Genomic DNA, 23,347 nt, shown 5'->3' on the forward strand with positions numbered 1-23,347 from the left:
AATCTTTCTTAACCAGCCAGCTTTGAGACAAACCATGAAATTCTCTAAGGATCTTTCCAAACAATTTCCAGCAGCCAGACCCACCAGCACAGGTGCTTCCGAGGCAGAGGCATGCAGTACACCTAGCATGTGGCTCCCTGCCTGCCTCTTCATGGCACAGTTATACCTGAGAGGAGAGGCATGAGGTCCAACTGCAGCGAGGCAACGTCGTCTTTCTTTGCTGTAGTAGCATCAACGTCTTCTTTAGCAGCAGAACCTCTTCTACCTGTTAATGGAGGGCAGGGTTAGACTAAATAGGAAGGAGGAAACGTCTTGTTGCCATTAATCAAAGAAAGAATTTAAAATTTACTGTAGTAGTAGGGTAACACCGAGCTATGCCACCTTAAACACTTTAAAACTGACGTAGGCTATTAGTTCAGTATGCTTAAAACTCCACTGCACAATCCACTGCATTATATATATAATCTCTACAGGAAATTTAGATTTGCAACAGCAGGCATTAAAATTTCATGGTATTGCCAAAATTTACCTTTGCCACCTTACTACGCTTCCCTTTCATATATGCATTATTGTTTCCAGAAACCTGTACTTTTTGACTCCACATCTACAAAACAGAAATAGTGCCACTCCTTTACCTCACAAGTGTATCATAACGGTAAACATCAATATGCATAATTTACACAGATGCTAAGCAATTATTCCCTAAAATCCTTTTGCCCACATTCAGTCTTTACCCAGCCAGTAAAAGCACAATCAATCCCAGCCGCCACCTATTTAAATCCTATCTTCAGATGCCTTGCTCAACAACTTACTTAAGTAAGCACAGAATTTCAGCAGAAGTAGCTTAAGCATAGCAAAAAAATAAATAAATAAAAATAAAAATAAAAATGCAGCAAGTGAACACAGCAATTTAAAATGAAAACTTGAAAACTGTAGAAATATTACTGCTAGTGGTCTTGGTTTATTGTTATTCCTATAATAAAAGGAATGGAAGAATGTTTAAATTCCTTCACTTTTTTTTTTTTTAAACACCTAAATGGAAAGAGAGAGGAATGCAATCAGGTTCTGAAGTTTGTTTCCCTTTTAATAACCATAGTGACGTGACAAGAAGTACTAGCACTACCAAAATTACATTGGTGAAAGAAAAACAGTGCACTGAACATAAGCGAAATGATATGCAATACATAATATATACAAATACACAAAATGAGATACACACACAGAGAACTCCGTACAGTATGTGTAACCCTTCATCAAAAGCTTGTAGATGGAAAGTTCCAACTGCCTTAATCATGAAAGGAATAGCGAGTAGGTTTGAGAGAGAACTGTGTAGAACAGATCGTTTAAGGCATGGGTGTCCGGTGTCATGGGAAAGAAAGACCTAACCAGAGCCACAAAGTAAACAGGGCAGATGTAGTTCAGGGTTCAGCTCTTCAAATAAATTCCTGGGCTGCAACTTGAGCTGCCTACCTCCATTTGTGCGCAAACAGGAAGCCTCCAAAATGCCTGCCTATTTATCTGCATGCCCTGTTTTGCATTAGTGTTTTCTTTCCTGCTCTCCGAAAGGTCTTCATAAAAGCAGGAGCACCAAACTCTGCCAGTCACTGGCAAGGGAAAGCAGTCATCAAGCCAAGATTTGGTTGACACTACTGGTGCATTCACTTATTTTGACAAAACTACAACCAAGTGTTATCATTCGTTCCCAATGATGCTTACTGATAAGCTAATGGTTTTTTTATAACATGTACCAGGGCAACATGGGCAGCAACCCTGTGATGCCATGCTAGTTCTTGGCCAGACAAGCATGCTGTTTCACACAGGTGATTCAATACATGCTTTACCACCCATTGCTGCTGTGGTTATCACCTCCTCCTCTCTCTCACAGGGCCTTAGTCAACTGTAAGCTACAAATGAGAGAGCAAAACATCACTCAGCAGGACTGTGCTTTTTCGTTTAACAGCATGAACCAGCACTGGAAATAAATGCGGGCTGTAAACCACAGATGACTTCTTGTGGCAACAGGAACACAAGTGATACGAAACAACAGCTTAAGTTCTCAATTGTAATAGCTGTTTTAGCTCCAACATTAATTTTTAAATGCTTTACAAGTTTCATCATTGCACACCTGAGTCCCTTGCAAATATCCATCATTTCACCCCTGGAACAATTAAGTGCTGGGAAAAGCCCATCATCATCCCTGCTTCATAACACTAGCTAAGGAAACTGAAAGTTTGATTAGCCATGGGAGAAACACAGAACGCTAATGACAGGAGACTAAAACAGGTCCTGTAACATTTACTTCTTTGTTTTAACCTTGAATTCCTTTAAAAAAATAATACATAAACAGAATCCCATATCTACCTTTTAAAACCTAGTCCGTAATTCCATCCAGAACTTACCATTAATGATAGCTATTTTGTCGGCTTGATACATCAGACTTCCCACATTATAGGTTGTTTTTTCAGCTTCTTCTGAAATTATATTTCCTGGAGGTCCAGCAACTGCTTTCTGCTCCAGAAGTTGGGCCTTATCCACAGATCTGTAGTTTGCAAATATCACACCTCTGGAAACATGAAAAAGATACGGTTATTTAAGCAATAAAAAATAACTGCCAGAATATAAATGTAAAGGTGATCAAAAAAAAAAAAAAAAGGACAGAAACAAGAAACACGGTCCTTCCCTTTTCAGTAAGAGACCAAGTAAGTACCTGAAGAGATGCATTAAGTAAAACACATTGTAGTACATACTGCAATGCTTTACTTACAGATTTTTCTCTACATCTGCTTTACTTTTTGAGGAAAGAGAAATGTGTCTATTCCTGTTCACGTTTGGTGTACACTGATACAGTTACAGACAGACCAGAAATCTGGAACGAATACAGTTTTGCTCAGACAAATTGTCTTCTTAGGGGAAAATGCAGATAGCAATGCTTTTGCTTAACTGTAGCATTAACCAGCTTCTCAAATTTTCATATCATCAGCCAGCGCTGTAAATGGTTCTTCAGGAGACGTTACACATTTTATTCCCTACCAATCTGATGCGTTTCTGCTGCTGAAAAATGAGAGTTAATCAGAAACAATAAAACAGCTGCTTAAAACATAAGATTCTCATTGCATTTTAAATTTCCTGAGTAAACAATTTTGTTGTAACTGTCTCCAGTTCTCTGTTATATATTGCAGAATATATATATATAGTTGTATATATATATAGAGAGAGAGATATGTAGGGTAGCAGCACAAGACATCATGGTAAAATACTTTTACATGTGAAGGGCACATTCAGCCCTAAAGATTCCTCACAACATGGCAATAGTTGTTACACAAATGATATTCATTTATTTTTTTAAAGACTTTAGTTAAGCTAACACACATTAGCTAACCTAACATAGACTGCCATGTCACCTAGTCATGTCCAATAAAACCAGGATTACATACTTGGGACAAAGTATTAGCCTCCCTGACTACTGCCTCCGTAGCTTCTCACAATTCCTCTAAAGATTTCTGGTGTTAAAGACTGTCTTCAGTTTATCATATTTAAGCTATGAACCTGTCTGTATAGCATTTGCTCTAAGATTTATTAATATGTGCAACATCTTCCATTTATCATTGGCATTAAATCATTAATATGTCTTTTCTTCCCCCTCCTCGGAGGGACTTTAATCTCGGAGGCCTAAGTTCTTCAGTTGCTTCACAAACTTTATTTCAGTTCAAACGGACATGTTCAGTAACCAATGAATCAAGACGGTGGCTGTAAAGCTGGAAACACTGCATTTTTATAGCACTAAAAATAAAAAATTCATTACACAGATTAAGTCAAGAATTTCCCAGATAACTCTACCTATCCTTAGAGCTGTTTCCTAAAGGCTCATAATAATAGCTGGGGGTGGGGAGAGAGAAAGCTTTTTGTGCGTTTTTGCACCTCTAAAAGTGATCAACATTAAACATAGTTTTCTAAGATCTTTACAGTCCTGTAAAAAATACTGGCAAAAGCGTTTATGTATGGTTACCTAAGTACTGAATGACAGACCATCAAAATAATTGCTTGGGGAACAAAAAAATCTAAATTAAAAAAAAAGTTTACATGTGGTTTTAAAACTAAATGATCACACAAGAGAAAAACAGACCTGCTAAAATTAAAATCAATAAGGCTGTTTCTTTTGTATCAATAAAAGACAATCACTGCAAAGGGTCTGAGGCCCTAGAGACCATCACAATAGCTAAGAACAGCCAGGTGTTGGGACTAAGTGAAGGAAACTGTACAGTGCAGTTCATGGAGGTAACTCGGAATTTATTGCATTTGTTGGAAATCTCCCCACTGCACATTGGAAAGGCATGCAGGGTATCAGACCATATGTGGGCATTTACAATAGTACTGAGAATTTTTCTGGAACCAATTTGACTAATTTGACCAATTATTGTGACTATCACACTTCCTTGTTGTATAATTTTGACATAAAATGAGGGACGAGGGAAAATAATTCTTTAGGAAAGGAGATTCTTTTCCAGGTATGCAAAAAATCAGCAAAACTTTGCCAAGATAAAATTGGTAAAATATAACCTTCTGGATCTCAGATTTGCTTTCAGAGTAAGCGTAGGCTGCTTGTCAGTTAACTCACTAGTCCTTCAAAAGGAATTATCATTGCTGTAATAATAGTTCTTTGAACATGAAGCTGGAAAGAAACATCATTCTTAATACAGATGGAATAAAACTGTTCAGGTATATGACAGTGATATGACAATAGTGATGTACATTAAGATAAAATGTCCATTCATTTTATTCTGTTTGAGCTTAACTTTCAACAGATACTCTTTTCCAGAACTAATATCCTGATAAATATTCCTACATAGCTCTTGTGTCATTAGATTGTAACACCTCTAAATATGTTTCCAGTAACCATTTTTTTGTTGTTTTTAGAAATTTTAGAAATAGTATTCTATCTAAAAAGGATTTATATTCCAATTAATCTGTACTGAAAATTAAGTTTGTATGAAAGCTAAACACATGCTCCTGATTTTGCAAAACACTGATCTCATTTGTTCCTTTTTGACCAGAATGTTGTTACTGGCATGACAGATGGTATAAATACAGGCAGGCGAACAGCAGCAGCACAAGGAACTACTACACTTTAGGAATTAAACTGGACTAATATCTTTATATCTTACCAATAAAGATGCCTAAGAAATGTGCAGCAAGTCCAAAGGTAAGGTAATGCCCTGGATTTCTACATTAAATCTTACATAATATGCTCACTCATTTTTGAGCAGGAATGATGCCCTCATGGGACACAAAGCAGCAAAAATTCACACTCAGAAATACACAGCTAGATTTCACCAACTCTATTTTTGGAATAAAAAACTTAGTTTCAACAGCATCAACTCACATTTGTGATTTCTGAGCACCTCTTCCCCTAAGCCATTAAAAAAGTAAAAAGGAAGTTTTTATATTTCTGTTATGACAAACAGATATGTAAGACATAAATACAATAGCCCATCTGATTCTAGTAGCTATAAAGCTTCAGAAGCCCACCATACATTTTATCATGCAATCTTATGGTATTTATTCTGATATTCAAAAATACACTGCAGAAGGAAATAGCTCAATTAGGAATGTCTACAATATGGTGGTCGTGAACAGGGAGTGTCTATTTAGTTGTTAAGCAGGAACTGAGAACTGTTAAAAACAGAAGAGGCAACAAACCAATGGCTATTGAAGGTGATGTAGAAAGGGATTGATTGAGAATCAGCACTCTCCCAAGTCATACAATACAGCACCTTTGTCAAACACCATCCAGTTGCTAACAGCTCAAAAGAATACAGGCTGTGAACCTAAAATAAGGTGAATGGATTTTCTAGACATCGTGAGAATTGTTTTTTTAAGGATAGTTTTAGACTTAAAGGAAATCTGTCTGAAATATACTGAAGATTTTGCTTTCATGTTCAATTTAACATTCTTGCAGAGTTTTTTCATCTCTACAAATGCACGTTTCTTTTCTGCCACACAAAACCCATACCATCTGAACTACGAGATTCACTTACAGGTGAACTGAGTTCATAAAGCTGTGCTGAAGGCATTAAGAGTCCTTTCGCTGACTTCATTATCTTCTGATCAGGGTAACCTGACTAATTCAGGAGAAATTCTTAAACTTGCATAAGAGTATAAAGTGAGAAAGCACATCACAGAATACAGAATTGTATTAGGTATTTTGTGCTATCAACACCAATGCATTTTTTAGAAGCAGATTATGACCCTTGATAAAGTTATTTAAGAGGGTTGAGTTTTGTTTATTTTTTTTCAGATGACATTCTGGATTATGTAATTTGAGATACACCCTATTCATTTCACCCTAAACATTTCTATTTCAAATTTTCTGCTATGAATAATAGCCAAGAAAAGCATGGATATTTTTTTTTTTTTTTAAGTTTTTCAAGGCTTGAACCTTTTAACCTTTCTATAATTTTAGAAGGTTGCATGCTGATTGTTAGAAATTTACCACTGGAAACAGTTATTGTTTGTTAGATCAGAAGAATGAATAACTGTTCCTAAAAACAGAACAGAAGAAATAAGGAATTATGCTACTACAGCACTATAAACTCAGGTTTCTCTCACTTCTTTTGGAAAAATAATCTCATGTTTATATCAACTTAATTTAGAGAGGACTTTGATCTAATATAGATTCATAGCTATAGCACTGATTCACAGAGTTCACAAGCCAGCAAAGCTTGCTTTGCTAGCAAACTTTTACAATTGAGCTTACTTTACTTTCAAAAAGAATGAAGTACCCTGAACAAACCCCTCACCGCTTCCCCTGCCACCCACTTCTCAACACCTTCAGTTGAGCAACTAGTGGTAGACTAGCTCCCAGTTTCTCCTCCATCTAGTCTCAGTGAGCCTATCTTACCCCACAGATCTGAAGTCGCAAGATACAAGTAAAGAGAAGAAAAACAAGAACAAACAGGTAAACTGAGCAAAGTCTGCTGTATTTTTTTTTCATAAGCAGCTAATTTATCCCAAATATACTGGACCAAGCTTGATGTATATCAAAGGGGGCATTAGCACTTTTGCTACATTCCTCTCCTACATCCTCTCCTACAGTCAGGCATGACTGCAAAAAGTACTAGTGCAACAGTTAACCACTTCTGAAACCACAGTAGAATTATAACAAGGTTAAAAAAAAAAAAATACTGAAAAAACATTTACATATGGTCAACTAGAGTTTTAACACGTTTTCCAAAGCAACTGCAACATTCTTACCTCACTGTAAGCACGTCATCTGTCCTTGCAGGATGTGGTAAACCATAACTAGATGCTCCTGCTTCATCCCCATCTGTTTCTTCTGTAGAATTAAAACAGGTTTCACATTTGTTAATAAGTATCTCTATGTTTTGTTAACTCACATAAGACTAAGAAAAGCATCTGTAAGCTCTACTAAATAACAGCAAGCTTTATGAAAGCTGTATTTGTAACTCAAAACTGTGATCCATTTATTTTTTGTGTTCATGTCAAGGACATGCTTTTCCAATAGCAATCCTAGTGAATCAGAAAATAATAATAACAATAATGATAATATTCCCAGTGTCCAGATCTCTTACACAGAGCACATATAGAAGTGCCCTGATATTTGTTCAATGTTTATATATGCCAGATGTTTGGTATACTATACCTCACTTCAGATGTCATTTATAGAAAAGCAGTCACAGACCCAAGTGTTAATTACTCAACATTTAGCATCACAATGTATCAGCCTTAATTAGAGTGAGATGTATGTCTTAATTACAGTAAGATTAGAGCGTATCAACACTGTATGAGTGGAAAAAGAATCTGCACTTAAGGAGCTGAATAAATTCCACACAATAAAGAACTAAATTTGCCACTACCTGCAAGTAAGCAAAAATGGAGCAATGGAATATTAGGTTTTCACCTACTATATAAACAGGACATTGAGAAAATATAATTACTTACCTATTTTACACAGCACAAGTAGTTGTACACCAAATAGTGCACGCAGTTTTTGAAGGTCAGTGAAAAGAAACATAAAGAGACCTTCAGAACAGTCCTTTCTTCCTTCAAGTACGATGGGTTTGCATTGAACCAAAAAAAATGGATTTTTCCATTCATTTGAACTGTAAGCTAGATTCCTGTCCTAACGTCCCTGACCACATCCTACCTTTGCAGACTTCAGTATTTGGTCCACCAGTCCTCTCTGGACCCATCACTAGGTGGCACTACTACCAAAATGCAGATACATTCTGCCAGCCGAATTACACCAGGAATTCACCTGCTCCTACTTTGATGAAGCATGTCATGAATGGTTAGAAAAACTAAAAACAATTTTAAAAGACAATCAGATGAAGCCGGTGACACAGTGCTCCCCAAGGATCCAAGGAGTCAGATACTAATGTAGGAGGAAATCATGTTACTAACTGATTCTCCAGAACCTTACTGCAGTTCCCTCTGGAGAATTCTATCTAAACACTGGCAAGTCCCAAGATTTTCTGTCTGTAGATCAAACAAAATAACAGACATAACACAGAGAGAATTTAGGTCTTAGTTTTATTTTCACCATTAAAATACAAAACTAGGGAGAAAAGTGTTTTGATACCATATGCTTTCTGAGTTCACAGCAGAGTGTTTTGCACAGTGCCCAGGTGCAAAGAGATCATAGGGGTCAGCTCTCCAATCAAGGGACTTAATAGGACCCCAAAAGAAACAAAGCAACTACCAGCAGCATTTAAGACTTGGCTACAAACAACACTGCCACTAGATGGAGAGTTATTCCCCTTCTTTGTTTAAATGATGCTGCCACTGCTGAACACTACACCAGATACTTCTATTTGCAGCAGCATTGCAGCAGTTTCTCAACTGGCACAAGGAAAGATCAGATCACTAAACTGCATAAAATCGGGATTCCCACTTATGTCTAAAATATATTTTCATACTTCTCCACACAATAGCAATTCAAAGGAAACAACATTCTGCTGCTGGACTTCAAGTAATTACCAGCAACAGAGAAACCATAAGAATCTAGAAAATTATGGTCTACACAAGCTTCTAGATGTTAATGCAATCACATATGTGAAGCAGCAGAAAAACCCTCATGCTTTTTTCTAATGTCCTTTGAAAACCTTCCATGAGCCAGCTAAATCTCTTCTGTGTCCCAATTCTCTTCCAAAGCTATTAAAACCTTGTTCCAGCTATAATGTCCTCAGACTTACTGCAACACTTTGTTCCCTCCGTAGATCCCTGACTCCTGTTCCTGCTCACCCATTCCTCAAGGTGCCAGTTAAATTCCTACTCCCATTTAGCCCACAAAACAGTTCCAGTTCTCATATACCTTTGACAGGAAGGACTGAAGACTCTTTCTGTGCTTTGGATTTCTTTGCTTCTTTAATCTTTGTACAGCTGGGTGGTGGCTGACTCTCTTCAAAGAATTTTCTTTGCAATAGCACTGTGTGTTTTACCCCACCTATCAGAACAAAGAAAAAAAAAATAATTGATTGGGTCTTCATTGCTTATTCTGCTTGAGACACTCAAATTTTGAGCAATTATTTTCCCCTGGTACATGTTCCCCTTTTCCTACTCTGTAAGAAAACACTCCAAGATTTCACTTCTGTTAGTCTGGAAATCAAAATCAGCAGGGTTATCTCAAGGCCCGCAGAAGAATCTAGGATAACACGTTCCCCCTGTGTACTATAAAACAATGCATATTTGGAGGAAAATGTTGGGGCTGGTGAGGTCTGCAGCAACTCCCAGAATACTGGGCTTGCACACAGGGCAAACAGCCCCGGCAGTGCGATGAGTGGGACCTCTCCATTCAGACTCCTCTGCAACAGCACAGCTTCAGGAAGGAAAGCTTTCAGTCCTTTGTTTTGCCTTGCCCCCGTTGCTAAACTGTACAGCAGCCGTTCAGAAAAGAACAGCTACAAACGAGTTTCCACTCCTCAGCAACAGCTACTGAGGTGCTCAATCTCTCTTATAGAAGCAAACCAAACTTTGTCAGAAGTTTCCATCAATTGCAAAGCCCATTTGCTCACAAAGCCCACCACATCTGAGCAAACATTTGTTACTATCAGTTCAGTTACAAAGAAACCCAAACCTGTATTAACTGGCATGAAATCTCGTAACATCACCAACGCTCAATCTATTTATACATATGGAAAAGAGAGTATTACAGTATTTGACTAATAAATTAAGCATATTTTAACAGTAAAATTAATTTCAACAGTAGTTCAGACTCTTCAGAACAAAGGATACCCCACTTCCTACATATTTTATCTTACGGTTAGTTAATATAATAATGTGTTTGACACCACTGACCTACAACCAAAACTGGCCAAAATTTAGCCATAGATTTAAGTTACAGGGTTGCGGGAGGTAACAAGAGAGAGAGGTGAAACAGAAAGATGTGCAGCACAAAAACCTAGCTGTACAAGTTTCACTTCTCAGGACAACAACAACTAAAAAATAAATAATAATAATAATAATAATAACTGAAAAAAGCACACTCACTGCTATCACTACTATCCAACAGTCTCAAATAACTCTTTAGTTTACAAAGGTTTAGACAATAGTCCCAATTATATTTTTCTGCTATCAAAATTTTCAGAAACTGATGCATTCATTAAAGTACATCAAAGTACAAAAAAGCCAGAATTATTTCAGTGAGAATGACATATGAATAATAATTAAATAATCTCATTGACAACTTATTAATACTGCAGTCACTGTTTCAACATACATTTTGTAACGTGTCTGTTTGCACTAGACTTACCAACAGCCTCTGCATCTCTTTCTAGTGAAGAAGCAATGCTTGGTTTACTAAGCCTTGCCTTTGAGGAAACTTTGTGCTTGGCCTCCCAGAGTTTCAAAGTTATTTTGTGATCTCTTAGTTTTATTAGATATTCGTTAGTGACATTGATATCAGTACTATGGCTCCATGATATCCACATCTGGTCATTTTCAAACCATGGCATAATAGTCTATGAAAACAAAGATGAAAGTCTTTACAGAAGCTGACCAGTACAGAAGAAATTATATTCACATGCTGACCGCTGTCACCACTGCTCTCAAAGTGTACATTGCTTATTTCTCCAGCTCATGCTGGATCTTACGTGTATGCCCTTTCTCTGTGTCAGAGCAGCATATTTTGCTGGATTCATACAAAGCAGTCTTATCCAGCCAAGGTCTGATATGAGACATGAGGTAAGAAAAAACAGCCATTAAACTGTTGTTCAGCATGACGTGGTGGGCTGAATGCTTAAAGGAATACAATGAAAGCTAATATATACTCTTTAAAATACAGAATCAAAGCACAAGCATTAAACTTCAGATATAATGTGAATGCTGGTGATCTCTAAGAACAAAGCACTCATCAGAGTTGCCAACATAACATGTTTCAATCAGAAATTTCACAGGAGAATTTTGTTTAAGAAGAATCTCAAACTGATACTCAGAAATAATCGAAGTGGGCTGTTAGACTAATTGTCATGCAAAGACAAAACCCGAGAGCATACGGTACTAGGTGATCTCATCAAATCTACCCTGTGAATAGGAGCATATATGATATGGGGAAAATCCAGTAAGTATTCATGTAAGAGAGAAAAGCAGAATTTGGTTCTTAATGTCATTTTATATGTCATCTTTCACATACATAGACACATATACAACGTGGACAGCTAGATTCACTCACAGTTCTGTATTACAATGAAACTGGGGCTAATGTGCCAAGACAGCCACAACTTCGGAGGTCAGTGTGCTACTCTGTTAAGTCACAACTGTACAGTCTCAACCTAGCAATACTTATTTACATTTATCCATTGTGATATGTTTGGTATTTTTCTTGACTGTTCCTTTCTCTTCCCTCACGTGTGTTTTATTATACCACCAAAATAAGCCTCGGTATGTCACCTACCATGGAGAATACTTCCTAGAAAATTCTACTTTTTGTTTCAAAGGATAATTCTTTGCCATCCAGCTACTTCTACCTCCATTGCTTTTTCTCCTTCAGAACGCTGCATTTCTTATGTTTCTTTTATAAGTTATTCATGCTTCAACAGCACTACTTATATAGTTAATATGACTGTACTAGGATGGTAAACAAAAATGTTTACCATAAAAATATATATACGCTTAATAAACAAAAGAGATATGTATGTTATACAGATTGTTTTAAGTCTGTACTATAGGCTAAATATTGACTGGTTTGTTATATGACATTTTACCCATCCCCATTTCAGAGGAATTTTCAGTTTCTGCTAATATTTTCTGAGGTCAGATTGCAGCATATGGGATTTATAAGTAAACAACTTATTGTGTGTCCCTCATCTTTCCACCCCTTGAAAATTCTACTTCACGTAAGCTATCCTTCAAAGCTGGAACTGACAGTCGGCAAGGATATACACATATTTTTTCCTGTTACAGAAGACTTTAATTAAAATGAAAATGAACAAGAAAAGTTCCTTACCAGAGAATGTCAGAATTCAAAAATAAAAGCTTCGCAGTCACTTAAGGTTTAGAACATAAATGACTTCAGTGAGGATGATGCCATGAACATCTGACTTTTCAAAGGTCAAACAAGTAGTTCTGTATGCACTTGTGTTATAATTAAAAGAGAAAACTATGATGGAGACAAGATTTGTATGTTATGTAAGCTATTAAATAAATATATACAAGGAAAATACACAATGCCTAACTTATTATTAAAATTCTCCTATACGTTCACTCACCGAGGAAGTTAGCCCAGCTGTCAGTTTCTTTTCGTGACGTTTGGATTGAGCCCCTCGAGCTGTCTGTTTACAACGAAAAGAGAATAAAACTCCATGAATAGGAAAAAAAGGAAAACAAATGAAGTTGTGTAATAACAAAAAGAATAATATACAAATGTAATCTCAAAGGTAAGAAATATGACAGGAGATTACAGTAGTGGATAAACGGAAATAACTTCACTTGTTATATCAAAATAGACAACAATTAATATCAGTGTTCAAAAGACATTTGATCAGTTAGATTTCTGACAGAATGCTGATATTTACGCAGTGTTTCTATATACATAAAAGTTAGGTAGGGTTGGCAAGAAAAAGATCTGACCATGTTACCTATCATACCTCAAGTTCTAGGAATGGTGTGTAACTCTTAGGTTGATTTCATTGCTGATCAATGATAGAGAAGTGAGAAGAGTAGGCAGTCAATTTAAAAGTGTAAGACATTTTGACTAGTAAATTATTTTATCTATTAATTCGTTTTTAACTGATTCACTCTCTTCCTACAGGGAATTAACACACTCATTTCAGAAGGCAGTTCTTCCAAAATTATGCTTTTGTAATACAAGCTATGTGACCTATACAAAAACTCTGGGCTTACTTTATGTTTAAACTTCCCTTCTTATGTACCTTGAGGCATAATAATAGTTCTAAAATGAATTAATAGACAAATACTACAACAAACCATGTACAATAGTGACTTAACTAACTGAATCATTACTTCTGAAAACACAAGTAGTTTTTACTTGCAGAATTTTCGCCAAAAAAATAGAACCATGTTCGTTAATAGTAAGTAACAATTTTGTAGCTGGCTTTTAGAAGACAGATGCAACAAACCTTCAAATCAATAATTGGTCGTTAAGATTTAGGCAAATAGAATACAGTCTCAAGTCTTCTAAACCATCTTTAATATGTTTAATCTCAAGTCTTCTAAGCCATCTTTAATAATGTTTATTCATAAACATATTCAGTTCAGATAGTAGGATACAATGTTTGAAAAGCAAGTCTTTTTTTTTCAGATGATTTTAGCACTGGCTTTTTAGAAATAATTTCTAAAAAACTAAGGTGCATTCAGCACAATATATCTAATTTTTATGTTCATGGATTTTAATGCACAGGACTCAGATGTGTCTGAACACACAAAAATTTTTGCAAAATTCTTCAAGTACCTTAAGATCTTTTTCTCCTCATCAAAAATCAGAAGCATAAATTTCAGTTTTTCATTTTAATTGAATGATATTAAATATTTATGATATTTATCATAATTGTTGGAACATAAGTAGTTGCCTTTGAATTATTATATTATTATCTAGGTACTTAAAGGATATAATCCCAACTAAACTGATCATCTAGTGGAAAATAGAAGTATTTTTCAGCAGATAAAAATGCTTTGAAATGCATCAGCCTCGTACTATAAATTTAAAAATTTTCTGCTGGTCCGGATTACGAGCGTCAAGTTCTAACCTCAGTATCTGTTTCTGTATCTGTGAGCGCAGATAAGCTCTAAGCAGTATGCTCTAAACCAATATGCAACTACAACAGTCCACTGTTGAAAACATTCACCTATCTCCTACATACAAAATTTGGGATTACTCAGTTTTACAGTATCTTTTACCTTGGAATCACGTTCTGCAAATAGCTTTGCAACTGTCCCAAACACCACCAAATCCAGTTTTCTAGGAACGAGATCATCTGGTAAAAGGAAGTATTCCACGTGATAGCAACGTTGCGTTCTTACGATAGCTCCCAGTTCATCGGCTGGAATTCTCTTTTCTCGCCCATCAGGCGGATGGGGTATCTTCTGTTTTTGCTCTAGAGAGAATATTAGTATTATCTGGAAGTGCCAAATGATATCAAAGATGATATTCATGGCAAAATTAATGCTGTCTGCAATTATCAAATGGTAATGGGAGTTCAAAAGTGCGTTTCTAAGTTCCTGGGAGATCTACCCAGGAAAATTCAAATTAACTAACATCTTATCTACCACTACCTCCTTAAACCACTGAAGACTGCCACACAAGTTAGAGAGTAATGAAAAAGGGTTCCTAAGAAAGCCTGCATCAGGTACTTACTTGTAGCCAAGACAGGGACAGCTAGTGAGACCGTGAACGTGCAGGTGACAGTATGCGAGCCATCAGGTTCCACTGAGCATTCCTCTGAAGGGCCGAGCCTGCCGCTTTCACCCTCTGTGGCCAGACCACCACCAGCCTCAGGCATGCCTGGGCTTTCAGGCTCACACTTTTCAGATATGCTTTTAGAATGGGCTGTGTTCGTGTCTGCCATCTCTTCTTTATTTTCTTCCTCCACCTCGTCTTCATCCACTGCCTTCTAATTCTCCCGCTTTTGCTTTGCCATTGTATAGTCAGACAACCGGCTCAACGACTACAAAACAAGAAAAAGAGTGTTATTTCAGTGCTGCCGTGCAGAACGATTAACAACCCCTACAAGAACCTCAGCAGCAGCAAGGCAGGATAGTACTAGGAGGAACCCAAACATTCCCATTTCGAAAACTTTTTCGAGGCAGGGGACACCCCCAGCCCCGCGGGACCCACCTCCAGAGCCCGCCCCGCGCACCAAGGCCCGCAGCAGGCGCCGGGGCCGCCCTCACACGTGCTCCAACGGCCGCGGCGCTGAGGGGCCGGCGCTCGGCCCCGACCGTTACCCCCGGGCTCGGGCGCTCCCCCGGCGGCAGCCACCGCTCCGGGCCGGGCCGGGCCGGGCCAGGTCCCCACGCCCCGGCGGTGCCCTCCCCTCAGGGCCCTCAGCGCCCCGGCAGGGACCCGCCGCGGGCGGCCGCCTGAGGGAGGGTGGCGGCGGGAGCGGCCTGAGGGAGGGTGGCGGCGGGCCGTGCCCCGGCGGGACCGGGTGTGGGCGCGTTCGCGTCAAGTTCGACTCAGGAGCATTTAGGTACCTGCTCCTAACAGGAGTCAGAGCCTTGTGGCAGGGTTGTGTCTCTGCTGCCTGCAGCCTACATCAGAACCGCTGGCAAACTCACCAGCTGCAAACTCCACAGGGACTACAAGCCATGTTCTGGTCTCACTTTACTATTGCAAACTTGCCCTTTTCCCCCTTCGTTTACTCTGAAATTTGTTCATAAAATACAAACATTTACCCCATGAGCACCACTAAATAAAAGTTGAAAGCAGTGGATTTCTTTTTCTCTCAGTAAAGTAGAAGAGCCTTAAAACTGTTCCAGATGCTGAATAGCTAAGAAATGTCAACTAAAACATCTGGTTATTCTGAGAGCTGCAGCTGTTTTCTCTGCAGACTATGTAATGTGTTGTTTCTTCCCTTCAAATGGTTTAGACCAAGAGAAAGACCACAATGGAGTTAGCAGTAGCACTCTCCCAGGATACAATCCAAATTGCAGTTGGGTTCTTTTGCTGGCCTCAGTGGTCTCCCATTAGGTCCATAGCAGAAGAGTCTCCAGACACCAGTTCATGTCTATTTTTAATATATATGTTCTTTTACATTCAGAAGCGTACTAAGATTCCCTAAAATAGTTTCTGAAACTCTTTGTTGTATCCATCCCATACGCTCTCCATGCAGCTAAACATACAGAACATCTTTGCAGCTTTTAACACAGCTTATCAGAATTACCTACATGCTCACCAGATGTGTATATCCAAAATCTTGTATCAAATGAAAAATAACTGCAAGCAGGAGCAGAACTACATGACAGATAGAAACGATCAATTACATTTTCCTTCTTTGTCTTACTGCATACACAGAGCTGTTCCAAATATGCTGGACCCAACAAACAAAAAGCCAACGCCTAACATTTCTGGAGTTGCAAGAAACTTAAAGAACGTGCCAAGAACAACATCACACCACTAATATTATTTTAACTTATCTCTGAAGTTCCTCATGAAAGCAACTGTTTCATAAACACCAAACGATTCAAAAAAGTATCTATAACATCACAGCATGACTTTGTTGGAAAGGATTTGAAAAACAAATTTTAGGTACTAAGCACTACATTTTCACTTTTCTCCTTGAGAGGAGAAAGTCTGGGCAGGGTAAAATAATTTTTCCAGTAATGAAGTGATCTTTGCTGCAAGATGAGCAATCTCCAAAGCCAAACAGTTCTGGCTGGCTCTGTGCAGCACTACTGAACTTTCCCCACCACACAAATGAGGCTGGACTACTGATATCCTGCAATGAGACACAAAAGGTCCTTGGCCCTGACACATGTATGAACTGCGAAATAAAATAGGAACGTAGTTAAATTAAGTGCGAAACGTTTTTCTCTATAAACACAGTTTATATGCCTTTCCTAATCCCACCACCATCTAATATAATTTAAAACAGTATTCCATCAATGATGCTAGCAAACTTAAGTCTCATTGTGGCAGCTGTCGAGCTCTTAAAATAAAAATCTCCAATAAATTAATTCCAATCGCAGTATTTTAATATACTTCTAATTTCCAACTGTTATCACAAGACTGTAGAAACAGTCATTCCCTTCAAATCATGCTTTGCCATCAGCTCTTATCTACACTCAGGACTCTTCCAAGATCCTTTCATGATGGAGTGTACTATCAGAACTGGTAACAACATCATAAAAAAAGTTTTTGAATACTTAATAAAAGGTTGCCATGCCTCTGAGCAGATTTAGAGAATAAGTCAAGGAACAGGCAAGCCTTGTCTGGGCCAGGTAAGATCTCAGCCTTGCTATAGTCAGGAGTAAACACAGCAGTCAGTGCCATTACACTGCTACAGGCTTCTCCGTACCGCTGCTAGCAGTAGTGCTGCAATGGAGAAAAAGGTTAAATATGTAGGAATCCATGTTTTAGAGTTTTGTTTTGTTTTTAAAGGCAGGTTGCAAAAAGAAAGCTTACTTCTACCAATCCAAACCCCATGTTACAGAGAGGCTAAAGTGCCATTGGAGCTTTCTCTTAGTCTATTGTTTCTTCAGTTGTCCAGTGTTTATAATTACTGGGTTTGGTGGTTGTTTTTTTTAGAAAGTGTGATGCAAACAACACCATCCAGCATCAGAACTTCTTTTGAAAAAGGAAATAAAATATATAGACCACAGATTTGTTGTGTTTTTTGTTTGTTTGTTTTTGCTATTATCTAATGTATGCTTTCTTTCAGAGATGAAACTTTGGTGAACTGACATCATTCTGACATACTCGTATCCATGTTGCCATGATAACACAGAAAGCCAAATATTCATCATGCATCTGGGTCCTTCATTCTTGTGAAGCAGAAGAGGAGCAGACGGGCAATGAGCAATTTAACAGAGGCACAAATGCTCCCCAGCGCCATTAACAACACCTCTCTTCTTGCCAGAGATACCACCAAGAAACCCAACTGCAAACGGTAGTGCTGATGTAAAATTTGTGCTGGCATCTTTATAGCCTGGTAAAGATTCTGTCAGTCTTAAAAGCAATTACTTCCACCTGATAAGTATTTTTACAATTTAAACTAGCTAGACCAAAACAAGCTTTAGGTTACTGGGGATCAGTGTGTTTGTTGTGTATGGAGAACAGATGTGGATTTACATACCATCTGCTAAAAACATTCAACGTGTATGTTTGTCTTTCCTGTTTTTCTCTCTGATGCTGCACATTCAGTAGACCCTAAATCAGTTTCTTGCAATGTCAACATTATCAGTCTGAGAAAACTTGAAGTTTATAGGTATACATTTCTATGAGAGTGTAAATAAATATATATATGTTAAGCATGAAAAAACCCTATCAGTTCATCCAGTCACTCCGCAAGTCAATCAGAACTGTAAGTTATTAATGTGTCAATTCAAACAAGAGGAAAATGAGAGAAACGCTCTTTAAATATATAAAGAAAATCAAAAATAAGTAAATAAATCCATGAAAGGGACAGGAGATTCTTAACGACTGCAAAATTACAAACACTACTGTTTTGTATAATAATTACACAGAAGATCATTGGTGGATAAAACTCAGCGTTTGAGAATAAGGAGCCTGATGCTGTGGAACACTGAGTACCCTGAGGGAATGTGGGGTCTTGTAACATAAAAACCAGGAGATCTTGAGCAAAACAGCTTTTCATATTGCCAGTCTACCAAGCAACAAGTGATCAAAAATCTGGTTTTTAGAAAAGAGGAGTATTAAGAGATTTTTTTGTAAATCGTGCTTTTTCTGGATGATGCACAGTACGTGAAATTCAACCAGCATTCCCATACAACTGTGGGAAGCAAAAGTAGCAGCAGGACCCTCAGAGCACTAGCAGACCTCACCCACCCTGAAGCTCCTCAGGTGGAACTCCTGCCCTCGCTCCGTCCATGCCCAGCCCACCCTGCCCGTCCCTGCCCGATGCTGTGGGCGTGCCTGTCCTGGTCCGTGCCCAGAGCCCTGACGGCACCTTGGAGCCGCACCGCAGTCCTGGCCCCATCTGCTGCTGCTCTTGACAGGACTTCTTGGGTGGCCCCAGGACCCGGTTCGGCACCTTGCCTTGTCCGGGCTGCTTGTGGAGCCTGTGGCCGCCACCCCGGCTCTGCCACCCCACGGGCACAGCCAGGACACCTCCAGCCTGTGTCAGTCCCTGCGGAGCTGCCGGTGCTGCCCCGGCTGCGCTCACCGAGTGCCGGCCGGAGGCTGCTCGCCGCCCGCCTCAGGTGCTGCTCGCACGGGGCAGGCAGGCAGCGAGAGCAGAGGCGGCTTTCGAGCACGGGAACAGAACCGCTTGAGACCGGGCACCCCCTTTCGCTCACACCTAGTTTCTGAAGACCCCGAAGGGGACAGCCGCCCTGCTTTGGAAAGCTCCCTCCTCTGCACCCGGTTAACTTTTTTTTAACTTGCCGGGGGCGGGCCGGGGCGGGCCCGGGGCGGGGGCAGCGGCAGGGAGCGGGGCCGGGGCTCGGCTGGCTGCGGGCGGGCGGGCGCGATGGAGCCGCCCGAGGGCTGGGACCCGTACGGGCGGCCGGCCCGGCGGACGCAGTGGCTGGTGAGCGCCCTGGCCTACCACTACGGGCTGGACCGCGGCGTGGAGAACGAGATCGTGGTGCTGGCCACCGGCCTGGACCAGTACCTGCAGGAGATCTTCCACCACCTGGACTGCGCCGGGGAGGGCCGCATCCCCGGCGAGGATTTCCGCACGCTGTGCCAGGTGCTGGGGCTGGGCGAGGAGGCGGCGGCCGACCCCGAGGAGCGCCTGGCGCTGCGGGAGGGCCTGGCGGCCGAGCTCACCTTCCGCCAGTTCCACGCCCGGCTCTGCGGCTACTTCAGCACCCGGGCGGGCAGCGCCCCGCGCCGCGCCGTGCCGCGCCTGCCGCTGGGCCGGGAGAGCGAGCACATCGAGACCCAGATCCGGCTGCGCAGCCCCCGCCGCCGCCGCCGGGACACGGCCGGGCTCGGCTCGGCGGGGCGGCGGGGAGGCGGCGGGGGGGAGGCGGAGCGGCGGCCGGCGGCGCCCTGCTCGCGGGAGTGCTACGAGGAGATCGTGGCGCTGGAGCAGGCCGAGGACCGCATCGCCAAGCTGGAGGAGGAGAACGGCAGCCTGCGGGAGCTGGTGGAGGACATGCGGGCCGCCCTGCAGAGCAGCGACGCCCGCTGCCTGGCCCTGCAGGTGAGTGCCCGGGGCCGCCCCCGGAGCCCCCCACTCCCCTCCGGGCTCCGGCCACGGCGACTCACGCCCAGAGGGAGCGGTGCGAGGAGCCCGGGGCAGCCCTGCACTGCTCCGCCTCTTTGGCGTTACCTGTTGAGCCAGGCTGGCTTGTGGTGGTTTTTAACGTTTCTCCGGAACTCTTCAAGCAGAAGTGCTGTACTTTCACTGCTGTGACAGGGGATGCTTTCGGTACAGGTATTCAGGGCATTGATTCAATGCCTTGATTTAATTGATCAGATTGTAATAGCATTTAATATTATTCATTCAGTGCATGTGGTGAAGCACTGAAAACCATCCTGTTCAAACTGCAAACGCCTTACAAGCCTTCAGCGTAACACCGTTAAGTGTATCACACTGCTCTTTTCTGCTGCCTGTCAGTCAGGAAGTTACTTAGCAATTACCCACTGCTGGGGTTTTTCTCCAAAGAGCAAACTTGTGGATGCTTACCCATGGAAGCACAGGTGGTTACTCACTCGTAAGCACTTCAGAGCTTTACCTCAGAAACACTGGCGGTGTGTTTTCTTCTGAGTGCAGCTGTTAGAGCCCAGGGCAGGAGCCAGGTCTGTCACAGGCTGACGGGCCGTCCCTGGCTCCTCGGCAGGGCCCCTTTAGTTCTGTGGCCTCTTTCTGCTGTATTGGCTTGGGCAAAACAAGAACATACTTAACTGCAGTTAAACCACTCTGTCATGAAATAGCATGGAACAGGCAAAGCACTGAAGGCCATTTCCCAGTTGTTCTGGTGCCTCTAGTCAGGTTGGATTTAACATAACACAGCACCCACGGAAATCTGCTCCACGTGTGCCACTGCCATTTGGTGTTAGCTGTCTGTCTGTCTGCCTTTACAATGCCAGCGTGGCAGGTAAATGATACTTTTACCAATTTCAATTGGGAAGTCAGAGGCAAATGTGAAGTCACCAGTCAAAGGCCCCAGAAAGAATGAGACAGGGACAAAGGTCAGGCAGGGCTCCAGAACACCACCAGCTGCTCTCTGTCCTCTTCTACTGAACACAACTTAAAAAAAAATGTAATCAGATTTTTTTTTTCAGACTATTTGCCTTTTGAGAACAGACTAAGATAATGACATTAAAGCTATACAGAAACTTGTGCAAGTAACAAATTTTCCTTTTGAACAATTCAGAAAAGTAAATTTATAGATACATCTTTAAAACTGTTTTCATGAGGTTGTTTCTTTGTATTTTGCAAAGGTAAGCAGTCTATTAATTGCTGTTCAACTATATGTAATTAATAACCATAACAACAACAAAACAATCCAGCCATTCAATCTTGATTAAAATGTCATTTGTCTTAAAATACATTAATTTGTCTCTGCTTTATGCTCCCGTTCAATATAGGTAGGACTGCGGAAAAGCCACGCTAACCATAAGGAAGAGGGGACCTGTTTTATAGGGAGTAAGAGACAGTTAACACAGGACAACTCCCAGACCAAGTGCCTTCAAAGTGTCCTGAAAGAAGTGGAACTCATCCGGAGCTCCAGGGATGGGCAAATTGAAGAAGCAATTAGGTTCAACCAAGAACTGGAACGAGAGCTGAAGAGCTCTCAGGAAGCATTAGTCAATCTGGAAGACTGCAACCGTAACCTGAAGAGGGAACAAGCAGAAATGAGGAAGAAAGTTGAAGAGGCCAGGCACGCAGTCCTTAACAGTCTGGGCAAAGTGAAGGAACTAGAAGTGAAGGCTAACGAAGTGCCGCACTTGCAAATATACATTCAGCAGCTAGAATCGGAACTGCAGCACTACAGGTAAGTTTGAGTCCACCAAATAACAGCTATCAAATCACGGTATGTCACCACATTTTAGCTTGAAAATCACTGGTTGTAGCTTAATGAATGTTCCCAAATACATCTTCTAAAGTACAGGTAGAGGAAAATTAAGAGCTACTTATCAGTCATGTTGATAGGGATCCCAGTTGGAACCTGCACGTTCAGTAGAAGGTAGGCTAAAATAAGGGAGAACAGAGAGCTGAAGTCACTCCTCAAACACAGGTAATAGGACTCAACATAGGAATACTTCAAGAAAATCTCAACAGAAAGTGCTAATGGTCCTTCAGAATGTTTCCAAAACACTTTTTCACTTTAACTAACCATGATAAATTCAGTCTTTTCCATTAGTTAAGTCACACAGACAGAAACAGCTGCTACCAGGTGGCTGATGCTTCGTTTCTTATTGAAGCTGTTCAACTTGTATGAACTGGAGAAAAATGCACAAGGCCAGCTTCTGCTCAGCTGGTTTAAACTCTGGTGTGACATAATCACGTTTACTCATTAGAATATGGAATACTCCAGAAGAAAAGTTAAAACACTTTCATTAAACCATGCAATAATGTAGTGGAAGTCTCTAGCAAAAACTATATCATCTAACTAGAAACCACTTTTGTGCAAGCATAAATAAATGTTTCCAAGACTAAGAAAGCTGGCAATTTAATGATGCACTGGTTTTATTGCTTTTTCTCTCAGACAAAACTTGGACTCATTGATGGAGTGCTAGGTAGGCAATTCTGCCCAAGTTTCAAATTGACCTATGGAATAAAATGTTGTTTATATTTTTACTGACCCAAAGTAAAGCTAATATTTATATTTTTTTCAACTGTACTAAAAGTAGTGTTTTAATACATTGTCTATTCTGAACTCCTTGTCTCTTCCTAAACTGATACTTCCTCTGTTTGCTTAGAAGAAGAATTCGTAGTGGTTATTTGTAGCATCGTGGCTATTGTACTGTTTTATGAAGTGAGGAAATTCTAAAAATAATCATTTTATCCGGTGTCTTTCTATAAGCATTGTGTATGTTAATATCTGTGTGGTTGCAGAAGATAAAAGCATTTATTTAAAAGTCTATAGGATTTTAAAAACACCATCAAGGCACGTAATGTCCCGGATGACTAACTGTCATTTACAGGGATATCTGGATGAATGATACTACTACCCATGCTTCTGAGATAGATTGCACTGTTTGTCTAGTCTATCAAGTTCTCCTTGGCATGAGCAGAAA

General features: G+C 40.4%; 2 protein-coding genes across 6 annotated transcripts in view; one reads left to right on the forward strand and one right to left on the reverse strand.

Annotated features, from left to right (window-relative positions):
- The window catches only part of CFAP92 (cilia and flagella associated protein 92 (putative)), a 64,845-nt gene extending 49,559 nt beyond the window's left edge, over positions 1-15,286 (reverse strand). For 2 of the 4 annotated variants that reach the window (XM_035337516.1, XM_035337517.1), the window contains exons 1-8: positions 14,828-15,286; positions 14,371-14,567; positions 12,723-12,785; positions 10,769-10,976; positions 9,332-9,463; positions 7,252-7,333; positions 2,400-2,563; positions 167-265 (exon numbers count right to left, since the gene is read on the reverse strand). In XM_035337516.1, coding sequence (XP_035193407.1) covers positions 167-265; positions 2,400-2,563; positions 7,252-7,333; positions 9,332-9,463; positions 10,769-10,976; positions 12,723-12,785; positions 14,371-14,567; positions 14,828-15,038 — 1,156 coding nt within the window. In that variant the 5' untranslated portion in view covers positions 15,039-15,286. The remainder of the gene's footprint in view (positions 1-166; positions 266-2,399; positions 2,564-7,251; positions 7,334-9,331; positions 9,464-10,768; positions 10,977-12,722; positions 12,786-14,370; positions 14,568-14,827) is intronic. The other 2 variants (XM_035337518.1, XM_035337520.1) reach the window with 2 other exon arrangements.
- A 331-nt stretch (positions 15,287-15,617) lies between these two features.
- Positions 15,618-23,347, forward strand: part of EFCC1 (EF-hand and coiled-coil domain containing 1) — a 61,430-nt gene continuing 53,700 nt past the window's right edge. For both annotated transcript variants that reach the window (XM_035337841.1, XM_035337843.1), the window contains exons 1-3: positions 15,618-15,622; positions 19,584-20,303; positions 21,695-22,101. In XM_035337841.1, the coding sequence (XP_035193732.1) occupies positions 19,623-20,303; positions 21,695-22,101 (1,088 nt within the window). In that variant the 5' untranslated portion in view covers positions 15,618-15,622; positions 19,584-19,622. The remainder of the gene's footprint in view (positions 15,623-19,583; positions 20,304-21,694; positions 22,102-23,347) is intronic.

This window comes from Oxyura jamaicensis, chromosome 12 (genome assembly GCF_011077185.1).
Source record: "Oxyura jamaicensis isolate SHBP4307 breed ruddy duck chromosome 12, BPBGC_Ojam_1.0, whole genome shotgun sequence".
Classification (NCBI taxonomy): Eukaryota; Metazoa; Chordata; class Aves; order Anseriformes; family Anatidae; genus Oxyura; species Oxyura jamaicensis.